The sequence below is a fragment of the Akebia trifoliata genome, unplaced genomic scaffold (genome assembly GCF_017979445.1).
Source record: "Akebia trifoliata isolate Shusen 1 unplaced genomic scaffold, ASM1797944v1 Contig00895, whole genome shotgun sequence".
In the NCBI taxonomy this organism is placed as follows: Eukaryota; Viridiplantae; Streptophyta; class Magnoliopsida; order Ranunculales; family Lardizabalaceae; genus Akebia; species Akebia trifoliata.
The window spans coordinates 1-12,612 of NW_028237312.1; the positions used below are offsets into that span (position 1 = coordinate 1).

A 12,612-nucleotide genomic window follows, 5' to 3' on the forward strand; every position below is an offset into this window, starting at 1 on the left:
AGTTTATACTATTTTTTTGGAAACTAGCTATCCAGGCCTCTTAGAGCACCCAACTAATCCTCAAGACCTCTGCTTCTTGAGGCATGGTCTTCACCATCTCACCAACCCTTGGGGGCTACAACGTTTATACTAATATGCTTGTTGTTATGTGAAACAAATATTAGTATCTGTCATTTGTATTAATTATGTTTTTATTCCTATGCTGTTGTTTATCACTTGCAGCCTGCAGGCTGGAAGTTAAAGGCGGAGTATCTTCCGGCTGGTTGGCTGTGCCTGGTACGCTTTGTTGGACCTAAGTTTTCAACTGTGCTATCTGTTTTTGTAGACTACTAATAATAATAATAGTGGCATTGTGTTGATGAAAATATAGATATTGTTCTAATGATGTAGGTCTGTGGCGCATCAGACAGCCAAGAGCTTCCTCCAAACTTCATAAGACTTGCAAAAGATGTGTACACACCTGATCTGATGGCAGCATCCGACTGCATGCTAGGTACTGTAATGAGATTTATTTTTTAATAAGTTCTGTAATTATATTGTTGTGTTGGGAGTTGAAACTTTTCTGATGCGTTTTGATACTTGAATCATGAAATTCGTTTCAGGAAAAATCGGATATGGCACAGTCAGTGAAGCTTTAGCATACAAGTTACCATTTGTCTTTGTACGCAGAGATTATTTCAATGAAGAGCCATTCTTAAGAAATATGCTTGAGGTACAATTTGTTGTTCAATTGTTCTTCACGTCAATGATTTGGAAGTATTTAAAAAGCATCCGAGCCTTGACAAGGTAATATATATTTTGTTTAAACAGTTTTACCAAGGTGGTGTGGAGATGATTAGGAGGGATTTACTCACTGGACACTGGACACCTTACCTTCAACGTGCAATTAGTCTGAAACCATGCTATGAAGGAGGCATTAATGGTGGTGAGGTACGCATCTTCTTCTTCTCTTTACTTTTTTTTTTTTTTTTTTCTTTTTATGGAAAATTTGTAGTTTATTTTTGTGGTTCTTCTACACTCGTGGAGGAGTTGAGGACTCATGTTTCATTTTACTAGTAAAATGCACCCGCTTTGCACTTGAATTATTATTTAGTTACCTGAAGAATTCTACAAAATTTGAATTATTACATTTTTACTCTTTTTTTATTATTAGTTCTAGTATTTTGCAGTATTACATCTCATGGCAATAGAGGTTAAGAATTCAATGTTTGATTTCTCACCGACAACCTAGGCTTGCAAATCGCTCCCTATCACTAAAATAGAAACATTTTTTTTGTAATGTTCTCAAGCAATATAGTTGATCTTGTGAGAGAGGAAGAAAATGACACTTTCAGAGGATAAATTTCTATATGCAAACATACAGATCCAATACATTGTGATAAAAAAAGGCAGATCTTGTTAGCTCTTAGCAGTGAAATTCCATGGTTTGACTTTAATGCCAGTTTTCTTAAATGCGATATATGATGATCATGGTATGAAGTCCTGTTTCACATCGTTCCATCTAGGCTGAGGTACCTTATTTCAATAAAGTACTGAGAGGAAACATTGTTAAGTAAATGAAAACCTTGTTCTCATAGTATACGAGTCATGCATAACATAGAAGATAAATAACCTTCTTTACAGCTTAATTAAGCATTAAAAAAAATCATTTGATGTGATAAACATTCAGATATTTTTGTAACAAGAAATTTTGTTTTACAAATGCGTTTTTTCATTGTGCTCTTCAGGTGGCTGCTCGTATATTACAGGATACGGCTATCGGAAAGAATTATGCTTCAGATAAGGTAAACAAAGTGCATATATCTATTTTTTACTGATATGTTACAAATGGGTTATTTCCTGTTGTTAAATATGAAACTGACTAGTATCTATTTATTTTTTTTCTTCTATAAATTGCAGTTTATTAGTGGGGCAAGAAGATTGCGTGATGCCATAGTACTTGGGTATCAACTACAAAGGGCCCCTGGTAGAGATGCAGATATCCCAGAATGGTACGCTACTGCCGAAACAGAACTCGGTCTTCGAACTGCATTGCCGAGTGTTGAAATGAATGAGAAAAGCTCTCTTGCAAACTCGTGAGTTTCAATTTCTCTTTGATTCCTAAAGAAATCTGTTTATGCTCATAAGCTTACATTCGTATGCACTTTTGTTGATATATTCCTTCTGTGTTTTGTCTCGCTAGATGCGTTGAAGACTTTGAGATTCTTCATGGAGATCTTCAAGGTCTTTCAGATACAATGAGTTTCCTAAACAGCTTGGCAAGACTAGACACTGAACATGATTCAGGAAAGAACGCTGAGAAGCGTAAACTGCGGGAACGTGTTGCTGCTGCTGGACTCTTTACCTGGGAGGTCTGTCTTTGTCATGTGGTTCTGCTTGCAATTTTTATCTAACATTGGCTAATTTACTCTTTATTCAACAGTGGGGCAAGACTTGATTTAACTTTAAACATTACTTGATCGAGGAATTCTTCTTGAAGTTAACACCCTATAAGATAATTTATAAATGTAGAATGTATACTTAGCGATTCACTCTATGGTGAACATAATTTATGAGATTGAAACTAGCTTTTACATTTAGAGCATGAAGCTTCTAGCAATAATTGTAGTTCTCATTATTGGTTATCATTTCTTGTAGGATGAAATCTTTGTAGCAAGAGCGCCTGGGAGGTTGGATGTAATGGGAGGGATAGCAGACTATTCGGGAAGCCTTGTTTTGCAGGTCTATTTCTCCCTTCATTGGCCTCTTTATATTCTGACGTTCTCGGAACTTTGTTATTATCTACAAATGAAAAATGTTTTTTTCCCGAGTTGCTTTCGGAAAAGAAATTTGCTTATATTTCCTTCTTATCAATAAGAACAAATGTTATATTAGATAGTACTAGCAGTACAAAGCATAGATATCAAAAGCCTCAATAGAAAATGTGGAAGTCCCTGATTACTAATGGAAGGATGCTAACCCATGACTAATGATGTTACTTCAATTTGAAAATTTTTTGTGTCATTTTATTTTAGAAAAAATAGAACTTTTGGTAATTTTATTGCTAACATAACTTTTCATACAGATGCCTATTAGAGAAGCCTGTCATGTTGCTGTTCAGAGGATTCATCCAAGCAAGCATAAGCTATGGAAACATGCCCAGGCTCGGCAACTTGCAAAAGGAAATGAATCCACCCCTGTACTGCAAATTGTAAGTCATCAGCCTGGTTAAATCAATTCTCTGTTTATGTGATATATTGAGATTTTCTATTAATGATTTTTAATCTAGTAAAATAGGTCGTTTTCATTCTCTGAAGAATGTCACTTTGAGTAAGTCATCACTAATCTATAATGTAATTGAACTATGGACAAGTGCATCCTTTGCACATATTTATCAACAATGTTCAAACCAGTGCAAAACCATGGAAGTAGTTGATTTCATCTTTTCTTGTTTTCACGACTTGCCTTTTCAGGTATCATATGGATCAGAATTGAGTAATCGTGGACCAACCTTTGACATGGACTTGACTGATTTCATGGATGGTGATCAGCCAATGTCATATGAAAAGGCAAACAGATACTTTGCACAAGATCCATCCCAGAAGTAGGTCATTCTTCATTTTATTTGGTTGTAATTTTGTGTTCAACTGCTTATTATTAACATGTATTCCATTTTAGGTGGGCAGCATATGTTGCAGGAACGATTCTTGTTTTAATGACCGAATTGGGTGTGCGCTTCAACGACAGTATCAGCTTACTGGTAATTCACCTCTTGTATATCCAGAATTTGATGTTATTTTCATTTTTTGAACTTCTTATTCCTTTTTTTTATTCAGTTTATTCTCTACCCTATTCAAGTAATTATGGCACCGTATTAAACCTGAGTCGGCAATACAAATATATATTTATATGTGGTCGGGATCCATTGACTCCTAAGAATGACTCATGAAAAAAAACACATGATCCCAACCCTTCAAACACAAAATCCAATGGTTGAGATTTATGAGTATTTTCATAGCACAAATCTCGGAGATACTTACCCCAAGGATTAGTCTCAACCATTGGATTTTGTGTTTAAAGGGTTGGGATTATGTGTTTTTTTCATGACTCATTTTTAGGAGTCAAGGGATCCTGAACCATATATATATATAAAACTTAGATCTAGCCATTTCTTACAGTAATAAGAATAATAATGAAAAATGTGATGAGATCTATTATGATATGTAAAAATTTCTACTGGAAATTGTAGAATTCATGAACTATGAATGTTGTTAAATCAATGTTTTGCAATAAGAAAATAAAAAAAAGGGATGTGTCAACAAGAGTCTATGGCATTGCACCTTAATAAAAGGGAATATTTAGGTCATTGAAACAAATAGAAACATTCATCAAATGCAATATTTCTGATAATCAATATTGTTCAAAAATATATGGTAGGTTATAAAATAAAATGAATCCTGCAACTATTTATGTTAAATATATCATGCTTTTTCAGTTTGATATGTACCATTAGACATCATCTTCTGGAATACTATTACTTCTCTTGCACTGAGCAAATAAGTAAGATGTGATATTGGCATTGCATGTTATATAGTTGGTAGTGATTATTAAATGTTAACTCCCTTGTAGGCGGCATCCCACTTACTAAATGACAAGTTCTTTATGTATTTTCTGAAATTGTTTGAGTTTTAACAAGTGTCAAGCTTGAGTTTTAGTGGGAATGTGTGTGTGGATAGTTGTAAAGATTTAATCAAACAATAAATAAAAAGGTGGTGCAGAGGTTCTGCCTATTATGTTAGAGGAAACAGAACAACAAAAGTATACCCTTGCCCTTTGTTTTCACATATTAAGTGCCCACCTAAAGAGTCTTTGAAAAAGATACCAAAAGGTTGGCACCCCAAAAAAAAAAAAAAGAAAGCCTAAGATGCTAATTATGTTCCCTTGTATCGTGCATTCCGTCCCTTTAAAATTTCAGTTATTTCCCTCTTCCAACCAAATGCCCCAAGAAACGGATAAGGGAGTCGAACTCCATAACATACTTCTTTAGAGATAGTACAGAACACAGAAAGCACCAAATAGTATGAAATGGATATATGGAATCTACCCAAACTTCCAATATGAGCCGTCCATTTAGTAGGCTAGTTTCAGTTTGAAGAAAAAGTATTCTTATGGTATTTCTCTCCTAATGCAGTTGTTTAGATCCCTAGAATAGAGAATTGCATTGGTGATTGCGTTGCATTTTATTTGTTTCTTGTTGGGTTTATTTGTCTTAAATTTGGATCCCTAGATTACAGTACTCACCTGCTTCCGTAATAGTTTTTAGATAATATATATTTTCGATAGTTTTGCCTGATTCCTTACAATAAGTAGTAGTTATTCATAGACCCCACCAATATTTCCAGCTGTTTGATTTATCGGTATGAACTTTCAGGTTTCTTCCGCAGTTCCAGAAGGCAAAGGAGTATCCTCTTCTGCAGCGGTGGAGGTTGCTAGCATGTCGGCTATTGCTGCTGCGCATGGTTGCTATATTTTTCTACTTTTAGCCTTAAACTTGGTTATCTTCAATATTATATTTCATTGCATATGATATTTTTCATAGAATAGTTTTTTATTGTTATTCCAGATAGAGTCTTGGGTTCTTACAGTTAGTATTTGCTAGCATAGGTCCACTTGAACTATGGAAATTAGTTTAGTCAATTGAAGGACTCGTGTAAATGTAATTGATACGTTAATAATATGAAAATTATGTCTCTTGTCAAATTTTGGTTAATAGAAGACACAATATTAACTCTCCTAAGTGCACAAATTGAAATAATTGCACACCGATCGAGGTTATCCACCCAAATTCTTAAATAACTCATTGAAGGGTCCTCAACCCAAAATGGAGTATTTTACTTCTCGGATTCTATTTGATGACGTTGTATTTGCATACCAATGACGGCCTAAGTCTTGGATGACACATGGTATTTACATTTTACTGGTGCCCAGATTCTTCATATACATATGGTATTTTCTTTGCACATGTCCCCACTGAAAGCTTCATTTTGTCTTTATTTCTATATGCCATGTTTCTCAAGGGGTGTGGTAAACTTAAAAGTGTGTGCAAGTGTATCAAAAGTATTGTTGGAAACTAAAATGTATTCTGTAATTATTTGACAAAGTTTAACAACTAATCCGATATTCTATTTCTACTGATTTTAAATTACAACATAAGAGCATTTCCACTTCTGACAAAATAACTGAGTTGGCAGCTTCTTCTAATCTGCAGGGTTGAAGATCACTCCAAGAGATCTTGCGTTGCTCTGTCAAAAGGCATGGTTATATGCACAATTCGTTGCTGAATAGTATCGCTGATTCGTAGGATAATTTTTTAAGTCATATGCTTGTGATTGTCTTATCTTACTGTTGGCAAATATTTGACAGGTGGAGAATCACATTGTTGGAGCTCCATGTGGTGTGATGGACCAGATGACATCAGCATGTGGCGAAGCCAACAAACTTCTTGCTATGATTTGCCAGGTATAAAGCATCTGGTAGTGAGTTGAAGTTGATTCCAGACGTTGAAGTCTTGTAACATTACTAACATACAATTGTGTTTATATTCCATGCAGCCGGCTGAAGTAATAGGGCTAGTGAACATCCCTACGCATGTTAGGTTTTGGGGTATTGACTCTGGAATTCGACATAGGTATGACTGTATTTATTTTTTATTTTACTTTTTTGTTGGATAAGCTGGACCCGAACCCACGACCTCAACGTTGAGGTTGCAATATGTACAAACTGAGCTATGGTTCTTAGCTCTGAGTTCTATCTCATGCTTTGCTTCCATGATTGTTTCTTGAGATACCTCAACGATGAAGTGACATTCGTCAAACTTGTATTTTGTTCTAATTGTAAGTTAAAAAACGCAATTTTGAGTAGTTCGAGGTTTCAACACTGAAGCGTGGATCAGATGCAACATTCCATAGGAGCAAAGTGCTTAATGTCTCAGTCCCACTTCTATGCATTCTATACCTCTTTTCTTTTTTTCTTGTCAAACTATCATTGTTCAATTTAGCTCCCCAAAACTACTTTTTCTCTCTCTGCTATCTTATTTCAATTGTTATCTAAAATGTTAATATAAAGTTATTCATGCATATGAAGCTAAAAACAAGACTTCTTCCCTCTCACGTCTTCATTGATGAAATTTATAATTATCCTTTTAGATCATCTAAATCTATGTTCCATGAGAAATTATTATCAGCTTATTCCTGTTAAATTCTTGATAATTGGCAAGACTCTCATAAACCATCAAACTAGATATTTTTTTTAATGATTTTCTTTGAAAAGTCATATTGGTGAATACCCTTGTTTTTTTCCTCTATTTGCATCAATTGCAGTGTTGGTGGTGCAGACTATGGATCTGTGCGAGTAGGTACCTTCATGGGTCGGAAGATGATAAAGTCTATGGCATCTGCAATTTTACCCCGTTCGTTGTCAATTGCTAATCCTCTTCCGCAAGTGAATGGAATAAATTCTGAGGAATTTGAAGAGGATGGCATTGAACTCCTTGAAGCTGAAGCTTCACTAGATTACCTATGCAACCTCTCACCACACAGGTAAGGTGCTTTTATTAATTTACTTTCCTTTAGTAATCAGGCAATTAATACCGGTGTTTGGTGGTGGGTCACATGTGACGCCTCTAGGGTTTATGAGTAGGGATGCCACCTTCCTTCCCAAAAATCCTTTCTGAAAATTGGCTAACAACACATCCATTCTGTAATACTACTTCATTTCAAAGTTAAGACATTTTGAAATGGTTTAATTTTTATTTATTTTTATTTTTGTCTTAACACAGATATGAAGCTGTTTATGCAAAGAGGCTTCCTGACACCATGCTTGGTGAGACGTTCTTGAATCAGTACATTGATCACAATGATTCAGTGACAGTTATTGATCGCAAGCGCAACTATGCAGTGAGAGCATCCGCTAGACATCCTATCTATGAAAACTTCCGTGTCAAGGTTAGTCAATTAATCTGATGGGCGGGCTATGTTGTTAGAAAGAAAGATTCGCTTGACCAAAGAAAATTGTGTTGAATAGAAATCCTATGAAGAGAAGAACGTAATGTAAAATGGGAAATAGCACTTTAAATTCCATAATTGTTAACGAATGGCATTAAACAGGAGCGTGAAAACAATTAAGAATCGGAACCCTAGAGAAAGAATAGAATTGCAGCAACTGGTACTAGCTTGTCTCAATGACGAGTGTGTAGCCCATCTTTTAATGGAGTGTTAATGTCTTCTGGTTCTCTATATTAAGCTGATCAGAAATTACCACTGTGCATTACTTGATGAACAGGCCGTTAAAGCTCTGCTAACATCTGAGTCCTCAAATGATCAACTTTCAGCTCTTGGAGAACTCATGTATCAGGTATTTACAGTTTTTTAGTGCTTTTTGGGCTATTAATCCCCAAAATCTGTTTTCAAGATGTTTTTAATTTTTATTTTTTTGGGATAATCAAGCAATGTTATATATAAAAAGAACTGATACAAAATTTTAAGGGACTCACCCCTAGATTTTTCAATATATATATGAATTTTACAGTAGAGAAACAAAAAGTTTATATTTCCTTCTCATTATGTGCACATCCTTTTATCACAGTGCCACTACAGTTATAGTGCTTGTGGACTTGGCTCGGATGGAACGGACAGGCTAGTAAAATTGGTGCAGGAAGTGCAGCACAGTAAACTGTCTAAATCCGAAAATGGGACATTGTTTGGGGCAAAGATTACTGGGGGAGGCTCTGGCGGATCAGTTTGTGTGGTTGGAAGGAACTGTCTACGAAGCAGTGAACAAATTTTAGAGGTAATTTGCCTAGAACCTTGGCCATAAATGAACAAAAAGCATAAAATAGGAAATAATTTATTCATTTCAATTGATCTAAATTATGTTTACTCAATTTAAATAGCTTATAAAACACTTCTAATATGTGATTCCTTTATTTCTCCTATTATTTACTTTTTTCCTGTTAACTTTTTTTGAATCTTCAGATTCAGGAGAGATACAAAGATGCAACTGGATATTTGCCGTTTGTTTTCGAGGGCTCGTCTCCTGGTGCTGGAATGTTCGGATATCTGAAAATTCGACGCCGGTTCCCTCCCAACTAATTTCGTTTTTTCCCTCCCAACCAAAGTTAGTATAGGACTACAGGTATTTCATTGATGGAAGTAATTTATAAAGTTTGATTGCATTATAACTATTGTTTCTATGTAGTTAGGTAAATACTATTACTACATCCCAAAAAAAAAAAAAATTAGTAAGGAAAATCCCATCTTAATTGGGGTTTTTGGGGTTGGCTTTTGCCCTATTTAATTAAATAAATATTTTTATTATTCTTATTTAAGGAGCTATAATGTTGATCGTAGAACTCTCCATAATATCCGTACTTGTAAAAATACTCATACCCACAGGAGAACTTATATTGCCACATCAATGTACTTCATGCTGATGATGAGTGACAAGTTAAGAATTTTTTTTTTGGGTACTTTTTGGGAGGTCAAAAATTGGGATATTTTTATATCAGAAGAATGAGGGTGTGTGCTGCGTGTCTCTCCTAACTCTTTTAATTGGATGTGAATATAGTGGTTTTTATCAAACCATGGAAATGCATGCATTATGCAGTTTTGCAATCCTTGACGGAGCATTTACTATTATAATGAGAGACGCAAATCCACATTATTTAATTTTTTTAAAAATACCTTTGTATTATTTTCTGTCGGTATTAATAATTGAGGAAAATATGTTATTGCACTTTAGTTGGGCAAGCAAAATATGGGATTGACCTCTATTATTATCAGTTATATCAAATCTGCTAAACATAAAGGAAGTATGAAAGGGGGGATTTGGGTGATCTCATCATGGATCCCAATATTTTCTTCATAAATATTTCACCTTTGTGGTATGTAGACCCTTTTCAAAAATATTTCCAGTAAATGGCTACACTTAAAAGAAAAGAATCTTGTAAATAACATTTCTAATCTTCCAGACCTAGAGAAAAGCCATAAAACTATCCCCAAGGGGAAGGTAATAAAAGAAAATTAAAAGAGAAATAAAGCAAATTCGATTAATAGCAAATAGATCTTCACCACATACTCAAAATTCATAATTAAGGAATAGGATTTGCGAATTGTGATTTATTTGAATTATTCATGATGCATTGTCTTTCATGGAAAAGAAAAGAAAAAAAAAGTTCAGTAAGTAGTGTACAAGTAGGAGCTCCTTGTACATGGTGAGATCAACATAAAATGGACCATTACCTTGATAAATGGGCTATTAACACCACAATGCAAAACCTTCAGCTCCACCTATAGCCATCACCAAAGGAAGATTCTCCATTGAATAACTTGCTCGAACACCTGCCCGACTTGCCCTTCTCAGAATGAGTCCTCATTACACTTCTCTCCATTCCCTCTTTTCATCTCTCCCAAACCAACAATCTTCTTGAAGATGATGAGCATGGAAGCAGGAATTAGAGTTATGGGTTCAAAATTCGGGATGATGACCTACTTTGAACCAGAAGGGAAAGTTATTCCTGTTACTGTTGTCGGGTTCAGAGAAGAATACATTGTGACTCAGATCAAGAACGGGTCCACTGATGGCTACAATGCTGTACAGGTCAGGTATCGTAGGGTTAGGGACAAGAAGCTCACCAAGCCCGAGATTGGGCATCTCAATAAGATCTCCGCAATTCCAATGAGACATCTCCAGGAGTTTCGTCTTACTTCCGTTGATGGGTTTGAGCCGAATCAGCACCTTATAATTGAAGAAATTTTCAAAGAATGTGATATTGTGGATGTATCCGGGACTACCATTGGCAAGGGCTTCCAAGGTCTGTTTTTCGTTTATTTTTATCTTTTTGGTTTTTTGATTTCTATAAGATTTAGTACGAAATTTGGATTTAGTTGGCATTAGCTTGAATTTTATACTAATAATGGTGCATTTTTTTCTTTTTAGAGGGAACTCGGTTTGTAATTAGTTAGGTTTTTTGTTAATATTAAGCACTAATATCTTTACTCATAAAAATAAAAAAAAGAGAAAGGAGAAGGTCCGAAGTGAGATAGTGGGGAGAACATGGAGATGACACCTTGTTTGGGAGAATCCTTGAGAAGAGTTCTAGCACAAGGACTAATCTCATTCAGTCTTACTTCATGGTGTCATTAACCTATCTGTGTATCATGGGTTTCCGGTCTTTGTGGTGTGGATAATGAGCCTTATTTGTGTTGTATATCCCTCCTTTCTCAAGGGAATGTTTGCCCTTTTATACAAGCTCTAAACTCCTTTACTTGGAGAGGGGGTAAGGTGAGTATTAATGGGTCGCTGGTTCAGCAATCACTACTGAATATGAAGACCTTATCCTCAATAAAATAAAAAATAGTTCTTCACTTTATTAGCGCTAATTTCGTTCTCGACAATTCCATTGTCCTTAGCCACATTGTTGAGTCTTCTTTGAATATCTCTATTTTAAGAAACCTTTAGCTTACAAGGTATTCCCACTGGATACATTTTTTATGACTGATTCACAGTGGGTACATTAGATCTATCGATGTCAGATTTAACAATTTGATGGTGAAATTCTTAGTTATCTGCAAATAATTAAGTTAGCAAAGCTTCAGTAGAAACATTGTACCTTCTGACTGAATGTGAATTTTTCACATTCAATTTGACCAGGATTGTAATCTGGATTGGAATCGTGTGTTACAAGTTCACGGACAGCTTGCATTGATGTGGACCAGAGAACACTAGCATCATATTTCCAACTTTTCTTGGGACGATTTTTGTTGAACTGTAATAGGATGGATTGACCTTATTGTTTCATGGTGCCTTTCCATTTTCCTATAGGTGGAATCAAAAGGCACAATTTTCGATGGGGCCGATGAGTCACGGTTCCAAGAGTCGCAGAGCATTGGGATTGGTGCTGGAACAACACCGGGACGTGTACAAAGGGAAGATGCCTGGGAGGATGTGCAGAACTAAAACCAAGATTTAAAAGTTAAAGATTGTCAAGATTGACAATGACCTTAGGATTGTTATGATCAACGACGTAGTTCCTGGTAAGCCTGGAAATCTTCTGCATGTTACACCTGCAAAGATTGTAGGGAAAAACATTCCAAAGATCTGACTTCAGCTGGCAATGTATGTATTTTGTATAATTGAAGCTTTTTTCGATCTTATTTTCTTTGATATGGTAGCAATCTTGAGCTTCTTAGTTATATCTTCGCCAATTGATTCACTAATAATTAGGGAATGAGGAGATGCTTTGCACATGATGCTGTGTCCATTTCAGAAAATTATTTCTTGAGCAGCCTAGGAACTTGTCCCTGCTGAAAGATTCATAGGTCGCAACCCTTGGCTTTGATTCAGGCCCTTCTAGCTCTTCCATGACCTAAGGTTCAAATCCCGTTGAACCCATCTTCACCCTATTAATAACTAATCCCTTGCTTGCTTAGCGGGAAAAAAAAAAAATTGAAACCAGTGGTCATCTTATGAAAATCGTTCATGTGCACTTGCTTCCATTCCTTGTAAAAATATCAAGAAAGGAACAAAAATGATAAAAGGAATCAAAAGAATCACAATCACAAATACCAAATAAAT

The 12,612-nt window shown here is 35.4% G+C and overlaps 1 protein-coding gene and 1 pseudogene across 2 annotated transcripts; both read left to right on the top strand.

Moving 5' to 3' along the window:
* The first annotated feature begins 192 nt into the window (after window positions 1–192).
* LOC147380896 (L-arabinokinase-like) lies at window positions 193–9,382 on the top strand. The gene is made up of 20 exons (XM_086431097.1): window positions 193–276; window positions 391–493; window positions 603–712; window positions 811–930; window positions 1,728–1,784; window positions 1,900–2,075; window positions 2,183–2,351; window positions 2,638–2,721; window positions 3,065–3,190; window positions 3,453–3,583; window positions 3,658–3,739; window positions 5,411–5,498; window positions 6,248–6,291; window positions 6,403–6,498; window positions 6,591–6,667; window positions 7,359–7,577; window positions 7,817–7,982; window positions 8,320–8,391; window positions 8,623–8,826; window positions 9,012–9,382. The coding sequence occupies exons 2-20, from the start codon at window positions 469–471 to the stop codon at window positions 9,126–9,128; spliced, it is 2,163 nt and encodes a 720-aa protein (XP_086287223.1). The 5' UTR covers window positions 193–276; window positions 391–468; the 3' UTR covers window positions 9,129–9,382.
* Window positions 9,383–9,530: 148 nt separating this feature from the next.
* Window positions 9,531–12,403, top strand: LOC147380897 (large ribosomal subunit protein uL3c-like; annotated as a pseudogene). The gene is made up of 2 exons (XR_015174963.1): window positions 9,531–10,849; window positions 11,860–12,403. The product of XR_015174963.1 is annotated as a large ribosomal subunit protein uL3c-like (transcript).
* Window positions 12,404–12,612: the final 209 nt, after the last annotated feature.